The sequence below is a fragment of the Lichenostomus cassidix genome, chromosome 15 (assembly GCF_008360975.1).
Source record: "Lichenostomus cassidix isolate B80296 chromosome 15, HeHo_3.0, whole genome shotgun sequence".
In the NCBI taxonomy this organism is placed as follows: Eukaryota; Metazoa; Chordata; class Aves; order Passeriformes; family Meliphagidae; genus Lichenostomus; species Lichenostomus cassidix.
Genome location: NC_139496.1, coordinates 6,661,010 through 6,674,947, shown reverse-complemented (window position 1 = coordinate 6,674,947; position 13,938 = coordinate 6,661,010). Strand labels below are relative to the sequence as shown.

Here is a 13,938-nt window from a genome sequence, read left to right as displayed (position 1 = left end):
AGCAGGGTAATGGTGACACAGAATATTTGCAGGTTTTGCCTTTCACATGTGGAACATTTTCTTCTCCATATGTTTGTGCAATAGACTTCCAACATGTGAAACATCTGAAGTGTCTGAATGAAACAATGGGGTCACGTAGCTGGAAATCCAAGCACAAGCAGCTCTTCTTTTGCCAGGCCAGTTTATATGTATGTGTGCATTTTGTTTGCTTTTAAAGATCCAAATTTATTTCCCAGGAAGTGGCCAGCAAAATTTACGTAGGATTGCCTTTCAGTTTGCCTTTCTCCTGTTTCTGGTCCTTTCAAAACAAAACAAAGCAGTTTTGGGTACCTAAGCTGCATATGGATTTCATTATTTAAATCTCTGCCATGTATTTGAGAGGTGATATATATGAAGTTAATTTGGGAACATTAGTTTACAGATTCCTATGGACATACATAACTTGTTCAATGGACTTTTACACTGAACTCCACAAGTAAACTTTTACTGCAGGGCTATAGCTTTTGTTTTGTTATATATCCCATCTGGTTACCAAGCAGTAGAAAACAATCTGACCGTGTTTTTTGCTCTTTAATTTGAGCCACTTTTAACTGCTCAATTTATAGAAAATGAAAACCAGATTGATCTTCTGGAAATTGCCCCATCACCCCTGTCAGTTCCCACCAACCCTATCGTTTACTGTTAATTTTCCTATGGTGTCTTGGGTACACTTTGTTAATGGCAACTTGCTCTAGCAGAGAATAGACCTATGTGACCTATTAAAGCCCTGAAGCAAATGGCCATGGCATCTTGAACTCTTCATTACACTGCCTTACTTTTATTTACCATGGTCCCATCATATTCATGATTATTTGCCTGAGGAGGCACTCTAAATGATGCCTTTGTTTCTCTTTCTAAGGCTTTACATTTTTTTGTATGTTTGAATGAGGCTACTTTCTGAAAAAGGAACCCAACAAACTAGAACACGGAGAGCAGCTTTGTATAGACGAAGGATCTTATTTGATATGGCATCCTGCATCTTTGTTGGAGAATCTCTATATGTCTGCTGAGTGCCCAGGCACAAGAGTTAGCTTTTTTCTCCTCCCTCCCCCCGCAAGGATTAGTCTGAAAAGTCCACAAGAAAAGGCTGGTTGTTGATGGGAATTCCAGCACTCCCTGGTGGATGTTATGATAGATATGTTTTGTGCTTCCTTGGCCATAAAAGCTAATGTGATGAAAGGGGAAAGCCAAAGTTCAGACTGCTTTCATAATGACATGGCTCACATTTGGTGCATGAGCACAGCACAATGAATTTATGAGACACTTATGGGAGGTTTCTGCTTAAAACAGTTCTACTTTATGGGTGTAATGGTTATAGTCCACAAAGGAACACTGCCTAGTCAAGTGGGTCTTTCCAAGAACTGGATTTGCATATTTTAAATAAATTTTTCAAATCATTTGATAGAAAATCATTTGGGATTTTTTGGTTTGCAGACTGAAATGAGAAGAAGGAAATTAATATTGCAGTATGGGGCTGTAATCAAGATAGAGAAGAGTTCAGAGTAAGATCTGGCACTTAGTTTCTAGTAAAGGCACCTGGATGTAAATGAAATTAAAGAAAAAATGTCCTGTGCCTTGGCCTGGGTCTCTTCCAGAGTATTTCCATCTGTATTTCACACTCTTCCAACATTTTATCCGCTTCATGAGTGTGTCTGCACCTTGACATGCAACAACTACTAGTAATCAGTGAATGCCAGGGTAACTCCTGTGGTGAATAACTTCAGTCTGGGAATCAGGCAGATACCAAATGTACCCATGAGCTGCCAAGCCCACAGAAAAACTATTCATCTTAAGCACTTCTAGCCCTAAAAATCTCAGTCACAGATGAAATTTTAAGATCTTGTAGGTGAATCCAACTCCATCTTAATTAAAGAATTGAAAGGGGAGAACTAAAACTTACATCTATTTGTGATGTGGTGGAAGAGAACAAGAATTCTTTTTAGTGTTCTGAGACTTCACCTCTGAGCCCTTAGGTGAGTTAGCAATAGCCCTCCTACAGCCCCACCTTTGCTGAGAGGGGGATGTATTCTTCCAGAGGGCTGTTGAGACCATCTCTAACTACTGCTCTGAATTTCCCTCTGCAGGAAACAACTCTGCCTGCAGAGGGAAAGAGCCAAATTAGCCAGAAAAGCCTCGCACCCAGAGCTGGGTGTTCTTCATCTTACACAGAAATCTTGCATCAGGCACTCAAAATGGTCTGTGGCTGCTGCAGGAAATTCTGTCCACTCCTCAGAACTACAGTGTAGGTTGGCTTCTCTGGCCTAGTGAGGATGAACTGGTTTTCCTTCTCATCAGAACCTCCCAAAAGCAGCAGAGCATTCAGCTGCCTTTCCTCCGCGTGCTCCGAAGGCAAATACGCAATATCAGTGTATGCTCAGCCTGCATATACTGCTGATCATGCTATGGAAAGCTGGGCTGTTCCATGGGTGATTGTTCAGCAAACAGCCCCTGCCTGTGTCTCTGGGAACAAGCATTTTTTTGTTGTTTGGGGACAAGCATCTCTGGAGTTAAATGAGGAGGGCTGTTGTTCTCCACAGAGGCTGGAGTGCAGTCGCTGTGCCTCTGTGCCTCTGGTGGTTGTCGGAGTGTTTGTTTTTTTGCGATTTTCCCTTTCCCCACCTCCTGTTCTGGGCGAGGATCAAGGAGGAGGGATGGTGACCTCATGGTGCAGTTATGCAATCTGCCAGAGCCAGGTATCAAAACACAGTGCAGCTGTGGAGCTGGGACCTCGCTGGGGCTGGGGGCCCTGGCCTCCTGGCTCTAATGAGATCACTGACCTTCTCCTGCCACTTCTTCTGCAGCTGCTTTGATTCCCAGGGATTTGTTGTGGCCATGCCTGTCTAACGGTTTGGCAAGCTGCCGCAGGGAATGCTGCAGCCAGGGGCAGGCGCTAGGAGCTGGCCCTGGAGACCTGGAGCAGGTGAGCCCTGCCAGCTCCTTTCCATCCCAACAGAGCTTGTTTGCCTCCATCCAAGGGTATGCAAACATTACCACCCTCCCTGGTTATTCTTTTTCCCATAGGCAGTGAGGAGAAGGTTGCTTGTTCTCCAGTGAAATAAAGCAGTGCCTTCCCAGCAATCTTCTTGTGATGCTTGAGCTGCAGCAGAGTCACATATGGGAAGAATAAGAGAGAATAACTTGTCTGCAGTCTGAAGCATATTTGGGCCTCCAAGTCCTCAAGTCTCATTCAGACTTTGCATTCTTTGCTCTAATTGCCGAGCTGCATTCCTGCTTCCCTCACCTGCTCTTCCAGCAATATTTGTATTTTCCTTGTCTCCAGCAGTAATAGGCTTTCACAGCCTCCTTCCCTTCCTACCTGCATATTTTTCCTCTTCAAATGTCCTGCAAATCATTAAAAACAATCAAAAACTTGGAGATAAATGTGAAAACAGGGCCCTGTGAAGCCGTCTGATGTGTGCCAAGAAGGAATAGAAGACAAGTCAGTTTCCTGAAAATGGGATTTGCAGAGTGGAAATGTCACATCCATAATCACTTTCATGTGGTGGAACTGCTGCTGCCCACCACTAAAATAACAGAGCATCTGTTAAAAAATGTGGGTTTGGTTTTGCTTAAATCCAGCAGGTTCACTCACTTCAAGAAGTATTAGGTCCTCGTTTAAAAACATGAGTGCAGCTGCTCTGGTACCATGAATGTATTAAAAGCAAATGTATGCTCAGCCCAGCTTGAGTTGCACACTGAACCCTGGTCAGAGCTTTTTGTGGGAATACATGTGAGCAGATGGGTGGGTTTGTGCTGGGACATGGATATTGGCAGGGCAAGGGACACCTCTCAGGAAGCAGGGTACTCTCATAAGTGATGGGAACTCTTTTGGAGATCAACTGAAAAATAATTACAACTAAAGACTGAAAAAAGGAGATGGGAAACTAATAACTAAGCAAAGTGTCAGCAGTTTTTGTTGTCAATCCCATGTCTGACCTGCTTCTGCTAACTCTGCTACTTTCAATCATCCAGAGATACTTGAAGAGTTACTCTAATGTGGGATGAGAAAGTCTCCTTTTGCTGTTGCCTCATGCTTCAAACAGCAAAGGCAGTTTGGCAGAGAGGGAAGTGGCGATTCCAAGGCATTTCCAGGAACTCTTGTACTGCCAGGTGGAAAAAAATTAGGTTAGATGTGCTGCAGCTGTATCTAGTTCATGCTAATGGAAGAAAATAAACCTTGCATGCAAAGATGAGCTGAAAATGCAAAATTAAATAGAACACTAATTTTCCAAAGTCTGCGATTAACTTTGTCCTCTGCTTGGAAAAAGTCCTACCAGCTTTGATCTCTAGATCAGTCAGCTAGTGAAGAAAATGTGGTCACTTCTTAAACCAACAGACTGGAGTTTTCTATCTTACTCTTGGGATAGTCTTTCCTCAGATCCTGGATTTGACAAGCATCCAAAAAGCTCAGACTTCCCTAGCTTGGAAATACTGTGAGAGGAGAACTTGGGGCTTTTGCTGGGAACCACAAGAATCGTATTTCTGGTAGCTTTGCAGCAAATTCCAGCCATGTCAGCAAGTAAAGACTTGTCTGTATTTTTTTTTTTCGCCTGTAAACTGGGATTGTGGCATGAAAACTTTCCCTTTTTCCTTCTCATTTTCCTTTTAAAACCCTAAGTTTAGCACTTTGCTCTGGCTGAATGTTTGGGCCACTTCATATTTCATCCCAGGTGGCTGGCTCTGTTCAAGTGTCCTCAGGAGTCCGAGTGCTCTTTAACTTGGAATGAACTTCCTATGCTTGGAGGGGAGAAGGGAGAAGTAGCTGGGATGCCCTACCTCCCCCTCTGTGTTTTGAGCAAAGATGTTGGTGTAGCCAGAGTTTCAAAGAGGTCCCTTGGGGAGAATAAATGTGAAGGAGCTGGTGAAGGAGCCTTGAAGCATTTCCAGCTCTTTGGAAGAAACACACGTGTGTGTGCATGTGTGCACATAAGATGCTTTTAATTTTGGAGGGGTGAGGGATCCCAAATAAAGCTTGCTGGGTTTTCATCCCACTGGTGCTATGTTGAGCTCAGATGGCTAAATTTAATCATCCAGGCTGAACAACCTTGGATTCTAAGACTGCATCCATCTCTGTGCAGAAGCTATTTGCTTACCCCTGTAGCTTCTGTTGGATCAGCTGTAGGCTGGCAAGGTAAGGCTACTGTGGAATGCCCTTACACTGTCCTCTTCTGGCACCAGGCAGCTGCAGTGGATTTTGATTTTTAAATTAAGCAAAAAATTCTACCTGTAGAGGAGCCCTTTATTTTCTACTCTTGGAAGTGTTTAAGTAGTGAGGCAATTTTACAGGAAGGGACAAAACATAAAATAACTTTATGACCCAAATTGTAGGATCATAACCAAGTATTTTGACTTCAGAATGATTTTTTAAAAGGGCCTGAGGTCTGCATAAAAAGATTCTATCCTCACCTCCACTCGTTACTCCAGTATTAGATTTTTTCTAGTAGAGTCTTCAAGCAAAGACCGAAAAGCACTTTTACTTGGATAAGGAGTTAATACACATCTGTGCTTGAAAATACTAATAAATGCAGCACTTCTTAAATGTTCAGTCAGTTTGAAATATAGTGGATTATTTCTACTCTTGTTTCTAAAAAGAAGTGGAAGTGACATTTTTAAATCTGCCTGAAGCTTGAAATACATATGAGAAATGCACAGACGTTGAGATGTGCATAAAGCATTAATGAGGGCAAAGTGGGTTATGAACTTTGCACATCATTTCCTTGCAAGCCTGCAGCTGGGTATCTCTGTTAGGTGTGTGGCTTGGCCTCTGAGGATGGCATGGAAATTTCGTGGCGCAGCTGTGTGTCTCCAGTTGCCTCTGCTGAGCTTTCACTCTGACTCTGGCTATGCACCCCAAGAACTTGCTATTTCTTGGGTATTTTACAAAGGAAAACAAGCTACATTGGACAAATCCCAAACCAGAGAATCTGAGATCGTGCTCACAGAGGAATATCAAACATCAAGACAGGATGTCCTCTTTCCCCTTCTTTGAAATAAATACACTTCAAAAATAAACAGTCTTTGGGATGCAAGTGAGATGGTGTCCTCCAGGATGTTGCAGCTCCTCATAACCAGCATTGACATGAATGAAGAAAAAGAAGCAAAATCTAGGAAAACAAAGGGGCTGAGGGTTTCCCTAGCCAGGGCCTTGCATCACTTTGTTTCCAGTTCTCTTCAGCAGGGCTTGTATCTTTACAAGCTGAACCACATGGCCATGTCACCTTCTCTTAGCAGCATCCTCCCACATTCCCTCTGGGCTCCTAGCATCACCTCAGGCCAGCTGTGTGTCTCCAGTTCTGAGTGTGTCTCTGGTCTAGCTTGGTACCTTCTTTGGCAGTAATTGTGATTAAAAGATGATAATTAAATCATTAAATTAAATTATTCTTGTAGAGAGTGGGATTCCCTTAGAATGTGTTGATTCCCTGACAGTGTTCCTACAGGAATAATACAGAGTCTTCAGGCCTATATTTGTAGGTGTTGTGTGAGAGGAGAGCAGAGTTAAGAGTTGTATTACTCAGATGATGATAACTTCTCTTCCTGGTGCATGTACTTGGGTGGGCCTTATGATAAAATCCCATCTGGCCAAAACAATAATTTTCTCCTTTTTATGTATGGGAATTCTGCTTTTCATCAGTGCCTGCTGCTTCTCAAGAGCTCTTTGATGTACAGAATCCAGTTTGAAGCAAAGACACAGTGGCTTTGTGCTGCAGAATACAGCCAGGGCTTGCTCTTTCTCTGGAAGCTGCTGCTCCTCAGGAAGCAGCTGCTGGTGGCTGCACTGAGATTCCTGAACAATGTTTTCCATCACTTCTGGCCACATCTGTTCCAACCCAGCACAGCTTCATGCGTAAGAAAAACTCTCTCCAACTGCATCACAGGTGGGTTTGCTGCACATGTGGGCAGCAGAGCATTCCTACCTCCATCAGAGCACCACTTCCAGAATCACCTTTGAGGGACAAGGACAAGGTCCTCCTTGCACTCCTTAGCCCTGGGTTTCCTGGTGCAGAGGCCTTGTGGCTGCTTACATATGTGTGTCTTAAATTGCTCAGAGCTGATGTCAATATTAGCTACTCAGCCCAAACACCAGCACAGGAGGAGGTAAGTGCATGACAATGGGGCATTTTTTAGTAATGGCACAAGATTTAGGCTTCTGAGCTGCTGTGGAGTGTGAAAAGGGGAAGTGCAATGTCTTGGCATGCTCTGAAACAGCCAACCATTGTGTCCATGGCCAAGCAGCAAAAGCTGAGGTGTGAGTTACTTCTAAACCTACTAAATGCTGTTCCCCAGTTACCCTAATACAGAATGGAGGTAGGATTTGTCTGACCATGATGGACTGGAGATTTACTTCTACACAGCTGTTGGGAACATATGGGACCTCTGGCCAGAGTGGAAAGTACAGAAAAGCAGAAGAACAGGACTGGTAATCTGGTTCTCCCTGCTCATAATTCACCTAATTGGTGTGGGCATAAATCAAGTGTTGCTTTTAAAAAGACAACAACCTATCATTTGCAAAGATTAAAAATGTGCCAGGTTTTTTTTCTGCATGCATCTGTCAAAAGCCCACGAGTCCATAGCTTGCTGCAGAAGGGAACATCTGTGTCTAACTGGCAAAACTCAGGGTTCATAATGGATGATTCAAATGAACAAAACCATTTTGTCAGTTATTCAGTTGTGGATTATAAATTAATCAGAAATCCTTCCCCCTTCCCTTCCCTTCCCTTCCCTCAGATCTGTCTCACATTTCCTGTCCTTTGTGGGTTTTTTTCCCCTGATCTCAGAGCAAGTCTTGAATCTTTTTGGTCTCACAAGCCATAATAAATGAACGATTCCTGCACTGCCACAACCTTTCAGCCATATATCTGGAATTCACACACTGCACTTCCCCTTCTGCCCAGGTTTTGGGGTTCAGGGCAGGTGTTGGGGTTTGAATCCAAGACTCCTGGGATGTACACAGAGAGTGCAAGATATTCCTCCTAAAATGGTGAGAGATCTAAGTGAAAGTGAAGGCAGGAAAGAGAGCTTATCCTGAGGGTGGGGGCGAGGGATTTGTGGGGGGATGCACTTCCCCATTCAGCACTGGTGATTAATCCCACAGCATTGCTGATCTGGCGGCTGCAGCTCTCTCAGGGTGTTAACAAAGTCTCCTGGTAGTAGAGGTGGGGCTGTGGACGCCTCCAAGCGCCTTCTCAGAGTCTGAAAAAAGGCAACTGGATCAGCTCACATATTCCTCAAAACAAAATCTCAACACTCAATCAATGCTAATTTAAGTAGGCTTGAGCTGATCTGTGATCCTCCCACATCCAGGAGTGCCACCCTGCGAGAGCAGCAGTTCTGGTGCTCATTCTGCCTCCAAAACTGGGCACAGAGCTTAGTGGAAAAGTTAGGTGTTGTTTACTGCTTTTTGCTATGCAAATATCTTGTTTAAAGTGAGCTCCAAAAATTAGTGTGGAACAAAGGCGAGATGCACCGATGGGCTGGGATGGAGGGAAGAGAAGTCACAGAAAATCCCTCTATTCCTCTTCCGAGTGCAAGAGCCATCCTTTCCCTGAGGAGAGAGGAGCATATTCACTAGAAACCAGCAAGTTTTCAGTAAAATCCAAGTGGCCACAAATGTATCTATAATTCTGATGTGAATTAGTAAATGGATCTAAATGTTAGGATCTGTAGCCTCTTAAATTGACATAAAGTTTTGCTGTTTTCACCTCAGTTTTATAATGAATTAACTAATCCAGACTGATGCCCAAAATTTTACCTCCTAGGGAAGAGATCAGCAAAGTTCTACTAATATATTTTACATATATGTGGGACTCCTAAGGCATTAGAGAATAATATATGTGTGGCAATGGATGTGGTTTCTTTTCCACTTGAGACTTCCAGCCATGGTCCAGCCCAGGTGCCTTAAATGAGAAGCCTGTGGTTTATTCCACTATAATTACCATAAGCTGTGATTTAAATGACACTTTTAAAAGTCAAATATTGGATTTCAAGTTGAACACAGAACACAGTTTCCACCCACGTTACTGTTTTTGTCCTTTTCTGTGGCCATCCTGCATCCACCCCAAAATCCCTCAGAATATGAGCAGCACCTGCTGGAAAACAAAGGCTGTGCCTTGCAGAACAGGTCTGGCTTTTTGTTTCTAATTAGGGCCTTTTGGCATTGCATTTTTTTTTCTTTCCATTTCAGTATGAGCCAAGGGGAGGGACCAAGAGAAAAAAAAATCTGGAGTATTTTGATCTTTGTGGCTTTATATGGACTTCATAAGCTTCGTTTGTTCTACTGCCAAGCTTCCTTTGTGTTTAAATAGATAACAGACCAAGACGACTAATCATTTCCAATAAAAAACCACACCAAACCCAAAGCATTCCCTTTCTTTTCCAATTAATGCTTGTAAACCCATGCTCCTAGACAGGGCTTGTGACCTAAGCACTTCTGATTTTTTTTTTTCCCCTTTTCAAAAACAATTGCCCTAGGCGCAGACTGGGCTCTGTGCTCCGCAGATTTATGAAGGAATCTTGAAAAAAGGCTCTGAGAGTGGCTTTGGGAGCAGGTAGTCGTAAATATGAGGTGCAAAAGCAGCCTCATGCACCTTTAGAGAAGCACAGAATGGTGGTTAGTGCCACCATTTATGGACTTCCTTCCTCCTTGGAGGCTGGAGGCTATTTGTGGAGAAGGAAGAAATAGCAGATTTCACATGGAACTGTCGCTGTGTTATGTAAAATGCATGTTGGTTGCTGGTTTACTGGTGAGAGCTGGTATCTGCTGTCACTATTTTGAGAGGCTTTGCACTTGAAAAAGAGACAATTTGCCCAATCAAAACCGGCTAAATTTTATCGAAGTAAATAAGGCTGAATGTCCTTGAAACAGAAGATGAGTTGGTTGGATGAATCATGGGTGATCATCAATGCAAAGGTTCTTTTTTACATTAAAATGTTTTTGTAATGAAAATAACACAGAATTTGAGATGCTGTGGTGACACATTTTTCCTTTAGCTTCTCAAGATTTCTCTCATGCAACCAACTGTTTAGGGCAACACATTTTTGTGGTCAGAAAGTTGTATGTTTGCCAACAGCACAAATTATCAGTAGTAGGAAGTGAGAATTATGTGAATTACTTACGTGGGTTATATTTCTCCTGGAGGTTGACCATTCAATATACACTTCCACGGTCTCTAAGAGAGGCTTTCCATATTAGATTGATGCTCCACAAAAGTGGGAGCTAAGACTTGCACAAGCTTAATGAATTTCCCTGTCTTGAGGGTATATTAAACCAGTCTCTGCAGGGAAAGAAAAGAGCAGGAACTTCCATGGATCTGGCATATATATATATATGTATATATCTGTATCCTGCATATATATATAATATATGGCAAGATGTCAGATTCTTTGTTTTATTTCCCAGGTGTATTACTCCTGTGGTGCAGTGGTGGAATCCATGGAAAGAGGGCTGATTTTGTCTCCAGGTTTCCCGAACAACTACTACCCAGGGACACACTGTGTTTGGCAGTTTTTCATTCCCATGAGAACCCATCTCATCTTGGAAATATTTGACTTTGACATTTTTGAGAGCTCTGGTGAAACTCCAACCCCCTGGGATGGCTTTTCAGCCCCTGCTACGACAGAAAATAAGGACATGCCTTCCCTTGAGGAAAACCTGGACTTTGCTGTCCACGCCACAAAACCCTCTCTCCGAGCCACGATGTCAAAGCAGGCTCAGGATCTGAGCAGCACTGGAGACCAGTCAAAGGACCTTGCTGGTCACCTGGATGAACTTCCAGGAACCATCTCAAAAAAAGATGAAGCCAAACAAGCATCTGAAGAAAATCAGTGGAAGCAGATGAAGGAACCCAAAGCAATTACCAAGGCTCAACCCGAGGAGTTGCCATTCCCTGTGGCTGGTAGTGCCTCGGTGCAGAGGCAAAATAGCAGTGGCCTGGGAGCAGGAGAGGATTTGGAAGGGAAGATCTTGCTTGCCCACCTAACTGCTAGTGAGAGAGATGAAGCTACAGTGGAGAGCTGGACTCTTCCCTCAACAGCACTGCCTGTGGAAATCTCCTCCAGCCCTCAGTCAGCAGTGGATGTCTGTCCCCATGATGTGTTATATGTTTCTGATCTCATCACATTTTCCTCTCGCTTCTGTGGACCAAATTCACCTGTAAACAAGACCATGGTCTTTGGTTCATCTCTGGAAATGGTTGAGGTCATCATGGAGCTGATCACCACCACGGACAGGGGCCGAGGCTTTGCCATGCTCTTCGAGTACAGGAACATCTCTGACCCCAACACTGTGGATGCTGTGAGGCAGGAGAGGAAGGAGAACATGATGATGCTGGCAATTGTAACAGGGATTGTTGTCTTTGCACTTGCTTTGCTCTCTGCCATCTGTGTGGCTTGCAGGTAAGGTGATGCACACCAGAGCCCCGCAAGCAGCTGATATTATCCGTAGGGAAAAAACCAGAAGAGTTATGTTTCCTTTGCTCTGCTAACTCCTGCTGTCCTCCAAATGTAGTAAAGTGGGTACAGAGGAAACTAATGCCAGTCACTGCTCCTGCCATTGGCTCCTCAATTTTCTTTCCTACTTCTACAGCTCCTGTACTTCAGATTTATTTTCTTTTTCCTGCATAAATACCTGAAGGGTCAGGACTCTCCTGGGCATATTTTTGTTTCAATGGCAGTGGTGCCTTTGAACCTTAGCTTTTGGCTGATGGACAGAAAGATCATCCTTCCCTGAGTCTCCTGAGCAGGCTGAGCTGACAGTAACTGCATCTTTTCACAGAGATCCTGCAGTTTGACCCTTAACTAACCATCACTAACACTCTGCACACAAGTAAATAATAACCAAAGTATTACCACTTAGAATTAAGATTTAAAAATATTTTCCCATCTGTAGCATATTTTATCCAAGAGACTGTGCAGACATTTTAAACCCAATGCATTCAGCGTGTTAAGAAGTCATCTGCACATCCCTTTGATGCTGGGGAAGAGCCCAGAGCCATGCTGCAGTACCTCTTATTGTTCCCAAATGCAATCCAAAGCCATCCAGTCAAGTGAGCTGGTGGTCAGGCTGGGTTGTGGATTCCCAGCTCCTGATGCTTACTAGTTAAACAGCTAAAACCAGACACTTACACAAGCATGCCTCTCCAGTCAATTGCTTTTCTTTTATATATATTTTTTCTCTATATCTATCCAAAGAACACTTCTCCGCCCCCCAGCATATGTTTGCATTTTTCTAACTCCCTAGCGAAAACATTTTTGTAGAAACAGTGATTTATTTCTCTCCCTTCCAACAAATTCAAAACACAGCCCAAGCTCCCCAGGTTTTTGTCAAAATAATCACTATTTTTCAAGTGTTTTAACTTCAATGAAAACATCAGGTAAACTGAAACAAACACTGTCCCTTGCAGGGCTCCACGGTGGTGGCTGGGTGTTGGCAGGAGCATTCATTTCCCAGAGCCATCATGCAGCTGCTCTGCTTTCCTCCTTCCTGCATCCCCTGCCTCCTCTTGTGTGCATCCTCCAACCCCAAGGGTCTCAGGGCTGCCCAGACACTCCTAGTCACTGAGGTTGGTTTGACAGAGGAACTTGGTTTTCCTGGTCCTTCTGGAGGCTGAGTTTCTTGCTCTGGCTGAACAAACACGAAATGCAGGCCACCACCCTTGGGTATCAGAGAACGTGGGCACAGTGGTGAAGCTTAAATATAATCTCTCTGCCTGTATATATGGAAATTCCTGCTTTCAGGGTCTGAGCCTTTCGTAGCTTTAAGAGTTAAACTTGCATGAATTACATCTAACTAACCTTTTTGTTTTTAAAGAGCTTGCAGAACACTAATTTAGACCACAATTTTTTGCTAGCTCTAAAGGAAAACGTCTGGTGGAAAATGTCTTCCAGATACCAAAATACTTTATTTTTATACCCTTGCCAATCTTCAAAAGAGACAGAAACAGGCTCCCTTTGCTATGGCAGCAGTCTGGGCTGATACACATGTTGAGTAGGCTGTTCTTGCTCCAATACCCCTATTTAATTTCACTGTAACAATCCATGAAGCAGAGTATTATTCAAACCAAAAAGCACACCGGCAATCTGAGGTTCCACTGGCTGAGGTTTCCTCTTCAAAGCCTGTTTAGAAAGTCAGGCCATGCTGCTCACATTCACGGTTTGGCTTTTCGCTTGTCAGATGTTTACAAAATAATGTTCTGCTCCTGCTGATCAACAGGGAAAAAAAGTGCACAGAGTTTCAGCCCCACACACCAATGTTTCTATGTTCTGGTCGCTGGGAATACATCCTACCAGGGGTCCTATGGCATAGGGTTAGGATTGCTTCTTCTAACACTGGCATTTATGCCTTTTCATTGCTCTACAACTCTTCTTTTTTTTAAAGAAGATGTCTCTGCCTCAGTCAGCTATTGACTGGATATAAATAGAGACTCTCCCTACTCCTTTAGCCTCTTGAAAGGGTGTTTACTATCCCAGCCTCCTGTATGCCTTGCATGCTGTTCCTGGGAAGCCTTGATTGCACCACTTTATTTCTTGGCAGACTTAAAGCATTTCAGTGAGATCAGGTGGAAGTGATGCCATGACCTGTACTGAGTTACCTCACTTGTGTTGCACTGGAAGAGTCTTTTCTCCCTCTTTACTCTGGTAGCTGCTTCAAGGGTCTTGGTCTCTGGCCCCAGAACCACTGGCACTGTTTGGAGCTTGCCTTCACCTCCCAGCTGTGGGGTTTTCATGCAGCTCAGAATAAGTCTGCTGAGGCCAATAAGCACTAAGCGCTGAACTTCTTTTAGATTGAGCCCATCAAGCTCTATTTTATGCTTCTTGTCCTAAATAGGGGCTTGAAGTCAGGTGTCAAATGTGTATTAGCCACAGTCTGTCCTCACTGCAGAGCATGTCAGGGTGGCAGGGGGT

General features: G+C 43.6%; 1 protein-coding gene across 2 annotated transcripts in view; it reads left to right on the top strand.

The window, feature by feature from the left end:
• Nucleotides 1-13,938, top strand: part of LOC146430266 (uncharacterized) — a 31,450-nt gene that overhangs the window by 7,072 nt on the left and 10,440 nt on the right. For both annotated transcript variants that reach the window (XM_085075777.1, XM_085075778.1), the window contains exon 2: nt 10,436-11,430. In XM_085075777.1, the coding sequence (XP_084931903.1) occupies nt 10,436-11,430 (995 nt within the window). The remainder of the gene's footprint in view (nt 1-10,435; nt 11,431-13,938) is intronic.